Here is a 13,358-nt window from a genome sequence, read left to right as displayed (position 1 = left end):
GACCTCATTTATACAATGCACCCTTGTAAGTGAAATTCACTCAGCCCAGTGCCAATGAAATTTCCTCACCTGATAAAGAAGCGCCATACTGTCCACAGAAGGAGAAGAACTATACCCAGAATCCAACACTGTGTCACGTAGAATGGTAAGGGTAGTGTTAAGGTGTAAGGGTCGTATTTTACCACAATGAGGAACTCTGTGACTGTGATAGCGGCCACCATCCATGCCTGCTGACCCAACTTCTTGTGGAACTTCCTGCATTCAAGAGATTAAAAATGGAAAAATGGACAATTTAACACTATGAAGAAACTGACATTTACATATCTCTGATATTTACAAACCTCAATAACATCAATAAAAAAATACATCAAAAACTAACATGTGAAATTCAACTGGTGAAGTTATATGTCCGTTTTGCATTGGTTTAGGGTTATATGTAGTACGCTGAAAATGTGCTTGCTTTATGAAGGCACTGCATTACACACAAAATACAAAACTTTAGATTTTACACAGGGTTTAAAAAAGCTGCCTTGGTGCCACAAGTGTGCCTATTGGCATGTAACTAGATATTAATATTCCCCAAACTACCCAACAAAACAAACTAGAGCTACAAAATTCTGTAAATAATTTATGATGCATAACAAAATAGCCTATTTTTTTGTATGGTTTTTAATTGAATGCATAGACTTTGTCAGACATGTATTGCCACCATCCACATTTGCACAAATATTGTGTATCAAAGACAGTGAGGACCAAGGGTATAAAAGTTTAAAGTTTATCAGCCAATAACAAACTTACAAGTCATCCATGAAGTCATAAATCTCCCGCATGGCCACACCTCCCACGTTTACGAAAAAGACCAGCCGCAACAAGACCAGGTAGTGTTCTGGAGGCATCCACAAGACGAACTTGAGGTAAAACGTATTTAGCTCTGCCAGTAAAAACTAATAAAAAAAAGCAAAGTAAAGTAAAATCAATATTACTGGTTCAGAAATAAGGTACGTAATAAAAAAAAAAAAAAAAAAAAAAAAAGGAAACATTAAAAAAAATGATTACAATGTTGATGAGTAAAAAAAAAAAAAAAAGTAACCACAGAAAGCAAAATATAAGTAAGTTAAACAGTAGCTTTGAATTTCTCTATCTATTCTAATCTAAAAACTTTGCTTGGTTTGTTCTGAGCAGCCATGAAGTCAACACTACTAAAACACGAGCGCCATCTAGTGCCCAGGACTAGGAATACATTATGTAGCTCAATCCAATGGGTTGTAACAAAAATGTTTTTTTTTTTTTTTTGTTACACAAACATTCCAAACTTTAAAAGTTCCTCATAGTTATTTACTGAACACAGTTTAGCTGAATGCAATGTTAGAAGTCTGTGGTTTAAAATAGACACAGACATGTCTCCGTTATAAATAATTACTCTAAAGCAGGTTTTCCTGACTATTTTAACATAGGAGAACCCTTTCAAATAACTTTAATGTCTCTGGGAACCCCTTCTATAATTACTATATGCACAGCTCACAGTATATCAGTGTGGTGGTCAGAGAGAACACCATTTCTCCTTACATTGCTGGCCAGTAGGAAGAATGTCACCCTTACAGCCAAAAAGATCATTGGTGTCACTTCAACTGACTTGAGAGGTACAAATTGCTAATTGCAAAAACACCCAGCAACATCTGGATAAACCCTGGTTGAGAAATGCTGCTCTAAAGCAAAATAATACTCATTAATAAAGGAATGCAGTGATAATTTACAAACTGCAGAAAGACAAAGTAACCAGTCAAAATTGGTCTGATCAGTTTAGGATGAAAATCAATCCCTATTTAATGTACAGCGCTGCGTAATATGTTGGCGCTATATAAATCCTGTTTAATAATAATAATAATAATTCTGAATGTAACCATGAGTTGTTACACATAGCACTTTTCTTATTTATAGTAAAGAACATTATTTTAAAGCAATCAGTTATGGTTTTGCCAAGAATTAGCAGATTCCATTCACAACTGCATATCACTGCTGCAATTGATTTATTTCCTGTGCTATTTAGGAATGTTGGGCAAGAATCAGAGTTTGCATTGTATCATTATAACACCCAGAATTATACAGTTATTTAATAGAGGCTTCAAACTCCTGTCCTTGTTCAGGATTTTTAAATGATACTCACTACAAATATAATGCCGCAGACTGCCAACCATCTTCTCAGGTTTGACGCCGGATTCCATTCAAACTTCACCCAGCTGTAGGGTGTGAACTGGAAGGCGATTCTCTTCATTTTCCCTCTGAAATTTAAAAAGAAAACCGATTAAAAATCTCCATGCTTTGCTTCTCATGTGATCATACATTTTATACAGGAAATCTCATGCAATATGTGGATTGAATGCTAGCTGCTATGATCTCAGTCCTCCAATACTTTGAGTAAATGACCTGAACTTGTATTAGGTGGTTGGGTATTGATGCCACCAAATCAGTGTGACCTGGTAACAAGCATTGGCCCTAATTTCAAACAATCGGATTTGTGTCCATCGCTGGAATGTGTTACAGTCACGTATATCAGCGGTCGCCAAACTGAGGTCTGCAGCTCCGGCCGGTAACCCCCCACCCCCCAGCGGGGTCAAGAGAAGGACCCTACTGGGTGGAAGCAGCGGCCAGTGCTGCGATCTACGTCCCACATAGGAGAGTGGGTTCTGGCATTATGACGTCTCTAAAGGGGAAGATTCTTCCCCTTTGAGTGACACCCGGCTCCCCGTGCATGTGTGGTTCAGGACTGGAAAATTTAGCGGTTAACAGGTTTGCACTACTGACAAATAGCAGTCAAAGGTCTTGAAAAATGTTTTATAGCTCTTACACTCAAATGTGTCACAAATACATGCAACAATCATATTGTTTTGGCCGGCTTATTAGGTTCATCTGTGCTGGCAGCACAACACCTAACTGAAGAAGTTTTCACAGCAAGATGACAAAACTATTGCCGACTGGAATGTAGTGGGAAAGGAATACTGAAACTGTCCGGATCTCCGGGGAAGAAATTTTAAAGTTTGGTATTATGCAAACTGTGTACAGTGAGCCAGCCAAACTTTGAGAACAATCTTAGTATGGGTTCCCATCTTTCCATGTACTGTTTTTGAGAATGTGAGTTTTAACACATTTTTTGAGAGCATTTTATTGTGGTTTGGATGGGGTCTGATAGCCAATGAAATCAAATACTGCTAGAGGAGGTGCCATTCCCTAACATCTTTAAAAAAACAGATTGTATGTGTTTTCATGTACTATTAAAATTGATCAGGTATTCAACATTTCTCAGAACTAAACAGAAGATCAGGCATGTGCAGAAGGGGCTTTTTCTTTCTTCCATTTTTAGCAGGAATTTCCTTCCATTTTTAGCAGGCTACGTCACCCAATCTGGTGCTTGTGCAGTGCAAGATTGGGTGAAATAGCCAGAAGAAGATGGTGGTGGCACCGGCGCTTCCTCCACGCCATGACAAAGGAAGATTTCAGAACAGGGCAGGATTGAATCAAGAACAACACAGAAGGGATAGAGGGATCTGGAAGTGAAGTAAAGTTCAGCTTCTCACTGGAAACTGGATGGAACATTTTTCTCTTCATCCAGCTTATTACATGAAGCTCTATAGTTTGTATCTAATAACGTCAGGGAGTTCTGTACATAACACAAACCTGTATGTTGGAATGTTCCACAGGCCCTGCCATTTATAAGGTTTCATAGAAAGCCACTTTAGTGTCTGCATACCACAGTAAATTCCAAATCCGTTACACACTATAACATCCATTATCCACTGTAAGGGAATAGGAAAAAAAATTCCATCACCATTCAATTTATAAACATAAACCAATTATATAATCTCATTAATAACTGATATTTCACAACTTTACACATAAGATGTGTCCATCAAATGTTTAAAAGGTTTTCTTTTTTTCCCCTGCAAATGTTTTCTATAAAAAAAAGCATGCATATAACCATACAATATTACCCTATTTTTTTTAAAGAAGGTTGCCTGTAAAATGAAATGGGGTAGCAATTTTATGTCACTCAATATTTGCACAACTAAAAATAAAATAACATTGGTGAACACAAAAAAAAGATAATCCCCATTTTTTTCTTTATAATTTACAATATATTAAAAGAAGAGGTTATGCTGAGAAAAGAGATACTAAACTTGCCAAGCTTCAAAATTGTGCACAACTGTGGAATAATGGGAAACTAAAACTCTGCCAGGGCAGTATGACTGAAGGAACCAGTAAAAATGCAGAGACATAAGGCTTGGAGCAGTTCTGTTCCACCGTAAGCCTTATGTATTTTACAGTGAACCAGAGTAAACTAGAATTTTTGATTTTTGTAACTTCACCGTATTGCTGTCACAAGGGGTGCAACTAAGGGTTTTCTTTACAAGAACATGAGGGGTCTATGGAATGCAGACCATTAATGTCATCTCCACTGAAGCTGTTTGAGCAAAAACAGTGATCACCAACCCTGGCAAGTACTGGGTGGGATTTTACATCTTTGAAATGGAAAAGTTCAGAGTTTAACACTCTTGGTGTCATTCTTTATAGGAGAGATCAGAAAACCCACCCCACCCCTCTCAATCTCAACCACTGCCATGATTATACAGGGTACCCTGGAAAGACAAACAAGCTTAAGTCACAGATTAGGGGTGGAAAACTGCTAAATATTATGCCACTGCCACCATAACTGCAAAAAGTGGCGCTGAAAGGGTTAACATGAGAACCTTCAATCTTCATAATATCTGTTAAGGTGCTAAAACCTTGTATGAGCATAGTTTGCATTTACCCCTAGTACATTAGGCTATTTTTTGTAATTTATCTTACTGACAAATAAACCCAACAGGTTCTCTATGGTAATGGTTAGCAGACAGAAGCAGCGTAACCTTGCCAGGCTACGCAGATTGATGGGGAACCCTATTTTATATTGTACAGGGGAAAGATGTATTCCTTTTTTTTCCAACATAAAGTACTTATGTGGTTTATAATTGTGTCCATGACAAACTAACGTTAAAGGGGAGCTAAACCCATGAAAGTGAACTTATTTTTGAGCAACAATTTTGCTCTTTCAACTTTCAGCTATTCTGTCCTCCCTTTTTTAGTGTAAAAAACTTTCACATGCCAAGTTACCGTGTGTGCACAGATCTCAACATGCTGCAGTTGGAGGAATAATGGTGGCAACCGCCAGTCTAAAGTTCTCATTCTGGCAACTTACCGTGCCGAGAATGAACAGAAAGGAACGCAAGTACATTAACGGATTCTGCCGATTAGTTTACAGACAAATAAATGTACAACTTCCATGAAATACACATGGACAAATCTACTGAACAGAGCAGTGTTTAGATGAAGTAGGAGTGGTTGTGAGTTATTCCTACTTACATGATCCCACCAGCATTCGCTGAAATTGGGCAGCTGATGCTCCAGGCTGTATTCTAGGAACTCAAACATCACGCTGATTATCATACACATCCACCAGTCTCTTATCATTAGTGTCTGGGAATAAACATAAAATAAACATGTCAGTTCAGGTACAATTCAAAGTTGTGTACTGTTATCTGCACAATGACAGAGGCAAAATGGGTTCTTCTGCACAAATTATTACTAAGCAAATGAAAATCAGAGATGGTATCTGTATACATTTGTACTGAGTTTGTACGTTAAGTATGGTAAAGAGCTCAATACAAAAAAACGATACAAATATTACAAAATAATGTATTTAGAGTAATTAAAGTGGAACCTAACACATCTTTTTGTGGGTGGAACCCTGTAGACCTCTTCTGCCAAATAAAGCTACATAACTCTAATTAACGGGCATCTTTTATTCCTAACTGCCTACTGTGCATTCATGCCCTTGGCATACAAGGGGGCTTTGGGTGCCAGGATATTTCATGCTTCATGTGTGTGTGGAAGATGTGCTATCAACGGCTACCCCATAGCCAAAGGAGGAAGACATTGGCTGTAGATGCAGCTGAAGTGAAGCTGTGACCATATAATGACTAAGTAGAGTACTGATGCTTGGAGTAGAGAAATCTCAGGAGGTATGTTTACCATAATTCATTTCTATACATTAAGTTTGCCACAAATACTTCCATCCTAAAGAAAGAGCATTCATTAGGAATCTCTCCCTTCAGCTCTGCTAAAAAAAAGTCTAAGCATGGGGTAAGGACTTTGCTTTACCAAGTCTATGGATTCCTAAATAGGTTGAATTTTTAAAAACATTTATTGGGAAGCAGTTACAAAAATATATAGAATACATAAATGTAGAGATGCTATACTATTAGTATTATCCACTATTAGCCATTTAAAATACAGTGAAGTAACCAAGGAATTCTGACAACTTACTTTAATGTACCAACCAAGGAAGTGAGCAGGTACAAATCCATCCATCTTATCCTAAAAAGACAAAGGTTTATAAGACAAATACCACAAATTACATATCAAAAAATGCACTCACACGCGTCATTCAACTGCACCCCACAACAGGGGCAACAAAAGGTCCCTTATTTTCCTATGCAAATATCTTATGGTAAGCCAGAATTCGTAAAAAGCTTAAGCTACCCCCACACACACTAGATAAATTGTCACCCAAATGAACAATTGTAATAGTCTTCAGTAAAAATTTTGTGTGTATATTGCATCCCCTGAAAGTTTAATGATTAGTCCTTGCAGATCAATAAACAACTAATCGGGGACAAACACTGGTATTTCCTTTATAGCGGAATGCAGTTGGGTGCCCCATATCATCCTGCCCACTTTTACTCTCTAAAGAGCTGAGAAGTGCTTATATGTTTTACCAACACGTTTCGGCGATAGGCTTCTTCAGGGGAGGTACTGAGAATGTAACAGAGTTTGTCATTGTGATGAAACATGCCTGTCAGCCTACTATGCTGCTTGTAGAAATATCCTGGACGTTCAGCACTGAGGGAAACTCAGTTTTGCCGCAGTCTTTAGGGAAGCAAACTTTAGTGGTGTACAGGAAGCAGTAAGGAAGACAAAAAAAAAAAAAAACTACTCAATGGCCTGATGCTGGCACTTCTCATATACCGAAGATCGTGGCAACTGCAATAATCCTTCACTGGCTACATTACACTTTAGCTGAAAGCTAATAAAGCTTGGTGTCACATCAAGGTACAGAAGGGTGGTATGTGTTGGATTGGATTTTAGTTACAAAGTAGTGCAGGTGAAGAAGTAGTCGGTCACACCAGGATATTAAGTGATGGTGTGTGTACTTGTACATATGAAAGTACTTTTACCCTAATTGGGAAGTCTAACTTTTTTGGAGCATGGACATATTTAAAGTCGACATTTTCAAATATATAGGGTTCCCAGTTTTGTAGGTGGATGCAAATGCATCATGGGACACATTTCTCCATCACTGTAATTCATCTGTAGGATCATACCTTATATTTAGTCATTTCGATGGCACAAGATTAATTGTCCTTCCCTCTGTATTACCGTTTACATTCCTCTCCTGCATGTAATGCCAGCAGTTATACCTCTGGACTCCATTATTGAACATGCTTACATCACTTGACACAAATGTTGAATGTTCAACGTTCCTCTCTGGCACATACTGCCCTCTGCCATACCATCCATACATCTCTAATGCACATATTACCTTCCTGTAACATCCTCTGCACTATTCTTCTGTACATACTGTTTGCTGCTATACATTTCACACTCCTCCTGTACATATTGTCTCCCATCATACAATCCACAAACATCTTTTGTCTATTCTGCCTACAGCCATACTTTCTGTACTTCTCCACTGCATATACCCTTCACGATTCACCTACACATATTGCCTGTCATGCCATCCACATATTTTGACCACTCATATTGCCCTGTCATACCTTCAACACTTACTTGCTGCACATAATGCCCCCAGTGCATTCTCCTGCATACAATGCCTGCTAATATATCTATCAGTGTATACCCTCCATACTACATAGCAAATACTGCCCACAATCATACAATTCAAAGTCCTCTCCTGCACAGATTGCTATCTAGGACACTTTTGCAATTTTTGGTATATTCCAGTCCTTACTATTCCAAAATGGGCCTTTTGTTATTTTTTATTTTATTTTTCATTTAATTATTTGTTCATGCAAGATAAGCAAACATGAACAGTGGGAATGTACTATTATGTCTCTGAGATCTTTACAGAGATTCAATTTTGGACTGGTATCAAACACATATCGATATCTGTTCTTAAAGTATGATATATTGGAAGCGACCTTCAGGATCAGTACTTTCACATCCTTGTTTGTTGTCTTTTGGAGAGATTCTTTAGCACTGAGAAATAAGGGTTCTAATCCTTTACTTTAGGTAGGATAAATATATAGACAATAAGGAGTTGAGTGAAGGGTTTAATGTGTGCCATGCCAGACTTTTTCTGCTTTGTAATTATAGGCTGACAAAATACCAATGTTTTCCCAGTATTTCCTCCAGGCACTCCAGTTTTCTCCACACCTTCAAAAGCATGGTTAGGTTAGGTACACCCCTCCACCCAAAATTGTCCTTGGAATGTTAGGAAAATAATCTGTGCAATCTGCCAGCTGCTGGGCACGATATGTATGCCGAGTATAACAAACAATACAACTAAAGACATAGATTGTTTTTAAAAAACATGTGATTTTTTTCAGAATTCTTTGGAAACTGATGAAGCAGCGCAGAGATGTGCGTTCCTGGTAAGGAGCAATTCAGAATAACTTTCCCACAGCATATAATCTATGGAATGCAGTAGGGATAAATACAGATCATCAAGATTCCTACATTTTGGAGGAGGAGAATGCAGAAGTTATTGCCTTAAAATACTGTGAGAAAGGTGGTGGCTGCCCCGCTGTGCCAATCTTAGGGGCTTGGAAGCTTTTGCATACTTTTCTGTCCAGCTTTATTTGATTATGACTAGTGATTTAAAGTTATATATCATCCACTAAGTGAACCTTTTCATCAGAAAGGTCAAAATGGGCATTCCACTATATTGTCTTATGACAAGCTTATTAAAAAATTCCTGTATACGGTCAGAAATTAAAGTAGGTACCAATTTTGAATCAAAAAATTCTTTCTATCTCAAAGGCAACAGCTGATAGGAGATTGGCACTTGTCATTCTGACTTACTATTGTTGCACTGTTCTGGCTTTAGTCAATGAAGTCAATTGAGACACGCAGATTTAACATGGGTTAGGGCTTACCCTTTGCATATTTGTTTTAAGTCAGGCATTAACAGCATTGAAAGCAGAAGATCTAAAAATGTTAGTTATGCCTAAAACAAAACCCTTAAAATGTAACTTTTGCCTGATGTGGCTATAGTCTCCTGTGCCCCCAGCCCCATAGCTGTAAAATGTACTGCCTACTGTCTCTGCTATTCTCATGAAATTTGGTGATGCCATTAGTGCGTCACCTTCTGGGGAGAATGCACTCTGCACATATCTTCTCGATTCCCCTTTACTCATCACTTTCCATCATCATGGTGGCATCTCTGTTGGGAGAAAGCAAAGTGCTTCTCCTCTACCAACAAACCAGGCTGCCCTCAAACAGTGAAGAACATGGTCAGAAATGGGGAAGAGATCAGCTGCATGGAGACCACAGACAATACAGGTAGACTAATACTTTTCCACTTGCTTGCCTTTTTGGGCACAACTCCTAGAGTTTAGGCTCTGTAAAAGCAAAGGATAAGTAGGCGAAGGACAGTAAGGTGAACGACTATAGCTGGGGAATACTTGATTGTGACACCTTTTTCTGAGGTGCCCTCATATCTGAAGATACTTGATAAGTTAAAACCAGCATACGTTCCAAAAATAGGAAGGACTCCTGCACATATATACAGTGCTCAACCCAGAATTTTTTTTAAGCTGGGTGGCAGCCCCTGTATTGTGACCAAACTCTTTGGTAACCATCCAAAAACAGCCAGGAGGGTCCTGAAAAGTGCCGGGTGGTGCACCCAGCTAAAAGGGCCTGGGGAGAACCCTGAAAGATCCTGGGTTGCTGAATATTGTGGCATTATGCGAAGAAAAAAAAAATCTCCACATTACTAAGCGTTCATGACAAACCTATTCAGGATTTCTATGCCTCACAAGATTTATAAAGCATTAATGCGATCCTCTATATTGTTAAACACATTATAAACGAGAAACATCCATTTCAGACATCGTGTAAGCAGTAATCTGTGGCAGCAGACCTGCGAATGCAGATTTTTAATTAGCTACTTTATGCAGCAAAATTAACTGTATTTTCTAGCCAGTAACACTTTTAGAAGCATCCATATAGCAGCCAGATACAGATTTATTCTTTTAATTTCCGTTGTTCCTTTCTTTCCGGGCTAAAAATAAAAGGTGCCCTAGCTGGAAGCTGCAGATTTAGAGAGAAGAGCGATTCTCACTTTCACAAGTGCTGCGAGGTTAACACATTATTCACTTGCTCAGACTGCTTATCTTTTGCTTGTCATTTTGTTACAAGAATATAGAGATGACACAAATCCTTTGCAATCCTTGCTAATCCAGGCTTGGACTGTCTGCAAAGGGTTCCAGATGTGGAATGTCACACTTGAACCCAGAAGATTGCCTTTAAGAGAATCTGAAGTGGCAGAGAGTACTTACTGAAGATATTGAGGACAAAGGTTGTTAACCAGTTCCACCAAAAAATAATCATGAGCTAATAATTTCCCTTATGCTATAAATCATGGTGGTCTCAAGCATTACCTCTCATGAAGAGGATAAACGTTTCATTGCCCGATATAATATCGTAATATATCCTTATTGAAAAGCCGAGTGTGCCTATCATATAAATGATCTTATTACACAGACAGAGGAGCAAAAGCAGGCAAAGAAAAAATAAGGCTTTCAAGACGAACAGTGACAGTTGAGTGCAATAAAAAACAAAAAAATTGTACCTTCTCCAAAAAAGGACCTGCCTGGTGAAAATGTTTTAATATTTGCTTTAGGATTGGAAAGGTTGGTAGTGCAGCAGGAATAGATGGACAGTGATAATTTAGGATTTCACTGGCGTTCTTGCAGATAAACAGGTGTTTTTGCAGTATTTTTAAAGTGATAAAAAATAAACGTGAAAGATTGGGATTTGTTTGGGTTTTAATTTACCCAGACATAACCTTAAATACGCTGGCACAACGTTCTCTGCTGAAAGGAAGGACCAAAGCTGATGTCCATTCTGCAATAAGAGAATGTTACCTGCCTAATCAATTTTTTTAAATGTCCCCTCTCGTAGGACGTCGCCATATTCCTCGTTTTGATCTTCAGCCACCTTGATTGGCTAGGTCTGGATGATGAATTTCCCATGCAAGCACACGGAGTTAAATCAGTCCCGGCAAGAGATGCGGGCATGCACAGCTTAGAGTTTATGACAGCTGAGGAGAGCTATGAGGCAGGTAAGTATGTTTTATTGCAGAATGGATATTTTATGACCCTTTCTGCAATAAAGCCCTGCCTGATTACAGATTTTGAAAACGGACCTTTAGTTCTATTTCAACTTGTCAATTCCTGGGAATGCTCAACATTACTTTAACAAGATGAGAAACGCCCAATATAACAACAATTCCATTTAAGGATAACTGGCAAATCCATAGAAAACATTCCACTATGCCCCTGTGGTTGGTTTAAAGCACTGACACAAGCTTAATTATAGGCCATTTATAATTAGAGCAAAAAAAAAAAAAAATGTAAACATCTGCAGAAAGATATTTGAAAAAAGGACAGAAAAGAGGAATTTAACGGCAGTATATGGGTGTATATATATATATTCATTCAAATAGGTTACAATTATATTTCTGTACAATAGCAATATTTTTGTAATAAACATTAAAAACAAAATGATTACAAAACAGGACATGCAGTACAAATGTGAATGAAACACGTTTCATGGATCTGGTTCACTTCATCAGGAGGAGTTAAATCTATAATTCAAAAGTATCATTTCAGTTACATGCAAAAATATTTTAATTTAAAAAAAAAATTAAAAAAAATAATATATATATATATATATATATATATATTGGCTGTAAAATTTGATTTATTTTGGGGTGAACTTTTTTGACAGTTTGAGGACACCCTTAGTTTGGCTTTCCTTACACACACACACACACACACACACACACACACACACACACACACACACACACAGGCTTTTTCAATAGAGAACAACAAATTGCCCTGCCTATCTATGTGAATGGAGACTTCTCATATGTAAGTTGTATTTTTCTTGGGGTAAACATTTGTGTTATTTGGATTAAAATATTTTTGCAAAAATATTGGTATTGTACAGAAAATTGTAACTTATTTGGATATATATACTCATATACTGACGTTTGAGTCTTCTTTTCTGTCCTTTTTTCAAATATCTGTTGATCTTGGGATGTGGCGGGTGTACATTAACTGAGTTGGCTGTGGGATGCTCTGTATGTCTTATCGCATCGCCATCTGCAGATAGAAATAAAGTAAAGCTGGCAACAAATTGATAAAGAAAAGTCTTACATGATTATAAAATTGAAAGAAATACATTTTTTGACTCCACCTCCCACTATCCACAAAAGAAACCTTAGACATGGAGGCTGCCATTGCAACTTATTCTGCAAATGATCATTTCCCAGCTGTCAGACTCACCTTCTTGCTTTAATACTAGGATACCTGAACTTATGTGTAAACTTGTTTCTAACTGAACCTAGATGAGCAGTATATAACATGGAACTAACCAGAAATGTTGCATCTTCAGAAGGGGAATGATCCCCAAGGTCTGGATATAGTATTGATTGCCAGTCGTTTTTATTGGTTGTGAATAAAGCATAGAAGAGCTATTTCCTTGGTCAGTTTTTTTCTTTTTTTTCCCTTAACAATGAGAAATCAAAATAGGTAATCTTACAGAGGTATTGCCTCCATTGACTACAGTCTGCCAGCATTTCTCCATCAATTTGAAAGATTTAGTATCACTTAATTTTTTGTGAAAAATTAAGAAATTAAAAAGTAAAAGCACCAATGGAACACAGAGAAACATCTAAAAGCCAGACCCCAAAATGTTCTCTGTGTGTTCTAGTGGTGGTACTAGACTTTAGGGTGGACTCCTTCAGTGGTTAGGTGGAGAGGGACCTTAAATCAGGAAGTATACTTTGATGGTAGTGGTGTTGGGTGTGTGTGATCGCTATAAAGAAAACTTTTTTAGTTAAATGGAGCAAGATTCCCAACTTGGTTGCTAGTGCTGAAAATCTCACTTGTCAGTCTTGCTGCTGGCCTAAGCTCTCCATAAATAGCCACGGAACATTAAAGTGAGCATGAAGCACAAAGCTGCATTGCTTGTTCTTTAACAGAATGTTTCATTGAAATTTATGACAAAATATC

At 37.8% G+C, this 13,358-nt stretch overlaps 1 protein-coding gene across 4 annotated transcripts in view; it reads right to left on the bottom strand.

Moving 5' to 3' along the window:
• PTDSS2 (phosphatidylserine synthase 2) overlaps positions 1 to 13,358 on the bottom strand; it is a 57,231-nt gene that overhangs the window by 5,257 nt on the left and 38,616 nt on the right. For all 4 annotated transcript variants that reach the window (XM_072421817.1, XM_072421819.1, XM_072421820.1 and 1 more), the window contains 6 exons: positions 6,358 to 6,408; positions 5,395 to 5,508; positions 3,673 to 3,791; positions 2,165 to 2,279; positions 799 to 944; positions 70 to 255 (listed from right to left, as the gene is read on the bottom strand). In XM_072421817.1, the coding sequence (XP_072277918.1) occupies positions 70 to 255; positions 799 to 944; positions 2,165 to 2,279; positions 3,673 to 3,791; positions 5,395 to 5,508; positions 6,358 to 6,408 (731 nt within the window). The remainder of the gene's footprint in view (positions 1 to 69; positions 256 to 798; positions 945 to 2,164; positions 2,280 to 3,672; positions 3,792 to 5,394; positions 5,509 to 6,357; positions 6,409 to 13,358) is intronic.

This window comes from Pyxicephalus adspersus, chromosome 9 (assembly GCF_032062135.1).
Source record: "Pyxicephalus adspersus chromosome 9, UCB_Pads_2.0, whole genome shotgun sequence".
Taxonomy (NCBI): Eukaryota; Metazoa; Chordata; class Amphibia; order Anura; family Pyxicephalidae; genus Pyxicephalus; species Pyxicephalus adspersus.
This window is presented reverse-complemented; position numbering and strand designations above follow the sequence as displayed.